The 3,274-nt window shown below is 36.9% G+C and overlaps 1 protein-coding gene across 1 annotated transcript; it reads right to left on the minus strand.

Annotated features, from left to right (window-relative positions):
* Nucleotides 1–1,425: 1,425 nt before the first annotated feature.
* On the minus strand, nucleotides 1,426–3,001 carry LOC145133890 (UPF0481 protein At3g47200-like). The gene is made up of 2 exons (XM_079068842.1): nucleotides 2,963–3,001; nucleotides 1,426–2,881 (listed from the first exon to the last, which is right to left on the minus strand). The coding sequence occupies exon 2, from the start codon at nucleotides 2,868–2,870 to the stop codon at nucleotides 1,560–1,562; it is 1,311 nt and encodes a 436-aa protein (XP_078924968.1). The 5' UTR covers nucleotides 2,871–2,881; nucleotides 2,963–3,001; the 3' UTR covers nucleotides 1,426–1,559.
* Between the last annotated feature and the right edge of the window lie 273 nt (nucleotides 3,002–3,274).

Consider the following 3,274-nt stretch of genomic DNA (forward strand, 5'->3'; position numbering starts at 1 on the left):
ATTTAGCCGCACCATATATAGGGTCCTATGTAAGCCTTTAGAAACATCTTGAATTCAATAACAACCTACTCTCTGGAGTTTTTCAACACTCTATTTTTTGTTTACTTTCGTAGTTGTTCTGCTTCAATTTCATATTTCAAGGAGCATAGCCTTAGTTTTAAATGCAGATTGCAAAAATATTATGTGCATTAAAGAAATTTTTGTGTATGATTTGGTCCCAAAATGTTATTAAAGTCTACCTTGGAATAATGGATTGATAATGCGACAAATCATTAAACTCTAATTTTAATTTCAGTACATTGTGATGCGCTAAGAAGGTGTGTGCCCGCTAAGGTAAAATATAGAAGATATCCCCATTTTCGTTAAAGCTTTTTTTTCAATTCAGCTCTTGTTGACTCCAAGATTAGTTGTAGTTTACCCCTCATTCGAGAGATAATAGGTAATATTTAGTGAAAATATTGATATAATAGTTTTTGGATGTGTGTTGATATCCACTATGTTAGACTATGGGATAGAATATCAATAAACACGTTGGATAATTTCTAAGGATGGTGTTAGGAATACTTTCCGAAATCTATAATTCAAACCCTATTACTTAGGGTTACACAAATTCAGACTTTGGATAATCCAAAAAAACCCAAATTGTCCCCAACAAACATGACAGTTGGCTTTTTGGCAGGGAGATACTATCGGGGAGGGGGGGTGACCCTGCTTGGAATCCCATCGTGTTCATCAGGGGCATTGCCACCGACCTCATGTTCCCGATTTAACTTTGGCTTATCTAAATGTACACTCCACACCTCCAATCTGGTATTGTAGCTAAAGTTGAACTCAACATGTCTCGAGTTAATCCCTTTTTTTTCTTAGAATGTTGTTGTTAAATATATATTTATCTATATAGTAAACCATCGGATTATCATTCCTTATGTACTTTTTCTTATTTCATTCATACTTTTTTACTTTTTCTGAAGTGTGGGGCAAACGGCGCCCTCAAGGAAGAAGCGTAGCGGGACGGGAGGAGTTAATATCGGTTAGCTTGTGGACTTCCGGAAATCTCTTTCATGTAGCTTGGCAAGGGGGTTGCGGGTGATTTTAACGCCATTTCAGATGTGTCCGAAAGGAAATTGAGTTTTCGCAGTGGTGATGCTGGCGTCAGTTGACCCGGGGGAGAAGCACTGAAGGCTCTAGTCCGGGGGTGCTGTTATACAAAATTACTTGATAACACTAAAATCACCAACACTGATGTTTACTAATTAGAATCCCATGATTCTCAACATTAGTGGGTGATAGACATTAAATAGATCATTATAAAAAGAAAAGCAGTCCCCGAACGTTTGTGGACACCTTCAAAATGCTAAAAACCGACAAATAAACTAAAAGGCCAGTTCATCTCATACAAGTGAGAACTGGAAGAATTTCCTCTCAACCATGATATTTTTATAATTGCTAATTGAAAGATGAACTTTCTAAACAGAGACAAAGCAAAAACATAAGAGAAAAACAAATAGAAAACATCAACAGCTAATGACTGGTTCCATAACCTCAAAGCAAATTTTGCACTATGCGGCATTGACCGAATAGATTGTCTGAACCACAGTGAGAGCAAAGAGGATGATTCCAGCAAGTAGAGCAATGGTATTCCATGGACTACTAAAATATGTACGCTTTAATTGGGCCATATTTTTGGGCCAGTAACGATTGTAATGAGCATCCATATCTCGCCACTGAAGTTCGTAACTGAAGTTTAATATGGGAAGTTCTTTGCAAAGGCTGTTCAGCGCATTTGCAGCCTTTTCGTTTGAACTTAAATGGTTAACAATGACTTTCGATTCTATCAACTTGGCAATGTCTTCTTCACTGTCAACTAGCATATCCATGGCCATGGCATATCCCGTGACATAACTAATATTTCCGAAGTATTGCTCATAAGCAATGATGTTCCTTAAAACCAACTCAGTGTAGTTATCAATACGCAATACTGGCATTCTGAGTGTAGGCTTCTCCCGTGACCAGGAGCACCAGTGAGACCTAGATGATTTGAACTCAATGGCCAATTGCAAACTGTAATATTCATTAGGTTTAAAGATCACCCCTGCCCTGTCCAGTTCTATTGTGGAGTGGGTTGCTGATCTTGGTAATGAAAATGAAGAAGGTGTTTCTGATGGCCAGTAGCATTTTGCTAGAAAACAAAGAATATGATCATATGGTGGTGATGGGGGATTTATCGCAAATGTCCCGGTTGATTCAAAGACGTTCAAAAAATGTACAAATTTAAGGATAAGGTTAGGAAGAGAGGATATTTTATGTATTGATTTTGGATTGGTGCAGTTAAAAACATCTTGAAGAACAAAGAAAGGGATCTGGTTTTCTACTAGTATCAGGTCGTAAAGTATAGCTGTGCCATGCAAAGTGCGCTGTAATTCACCGCTTGATGCTGTAATCGCACCAATGAACTGGATCATGAAACAAGCATCTGTAACCATCATTTTCGCAAGTTCAATGTCATCATATCTATCGATGACGCTTGTCCCCACATAACATGCCCTGATTTGTTCTATTGAAGCAAGAACTATGTGCACGCATTCTTTTAGCGTTTGCTCTGGCGTGGAGTTAAGATCAACCAATAGCTGATGAACATAGTGTGCTTTCAGCTCTTCAAAATATTGCACATTTTTGTCTTCTTTGTGAAGAGGTCCTATAGACACCACCCGAGGATCATAAGAACTTGGACTCACGTCTCTGACTCCACTAGGAACCATGTTAATAAATGTAAATAATAGGTCTTCAGAACGTCGATTTTTCACGAAATCAAGAATCGAAATGACAGTACTGCTGGCGATGTTATTAGCATCCACATCTCCATTTTCCATTTGTAAAGTTACTGAAAAAGGTTAAGAGAGTATAGTATTTATATAATTTGGCATTTGGAATTTGTGATCTGCTAATTTAAATTCAAACGTACCTTTGTTGATTACAAATTGCAATGCAAGTTGAAGTTTGTTCTTGGTTGATACTTGTTCAATTGCATGGGCTAGTCACTTGAATATATAGACTATTTAAAGAATGATGCATAAATTTTAAAATGTTAAAACAGGACTAAGAAAGACTTTGTAATTCAAAGTCTCTAATATGATCCAAATAGGCTCTTTTTTTTTTTTTTTAAATTGCTATTTTCAAAACGCACATGTGTTGATCCGGTCTCCAAACTCATCATTCATTTAATAAAGAACCAAACTAAAAATGATGAAATGATGCAATATACATTACAAAAAGT

Source organism: Lactuca virosa, chromosome 8 (assembly GCF_052849685.1).
Source record: "Lactuca virosa cultivar CGN04683 chromosome 8, Lactuca_virosa_CGN04683_v6, whole genome shotgun sequence".
Lineage (NCBI taxonomy): Eukaryota > Viridiplantae > Streptophyta > Magnoliopsida > Asterales > Asteraceae > Lactuca > Lactuca virosa.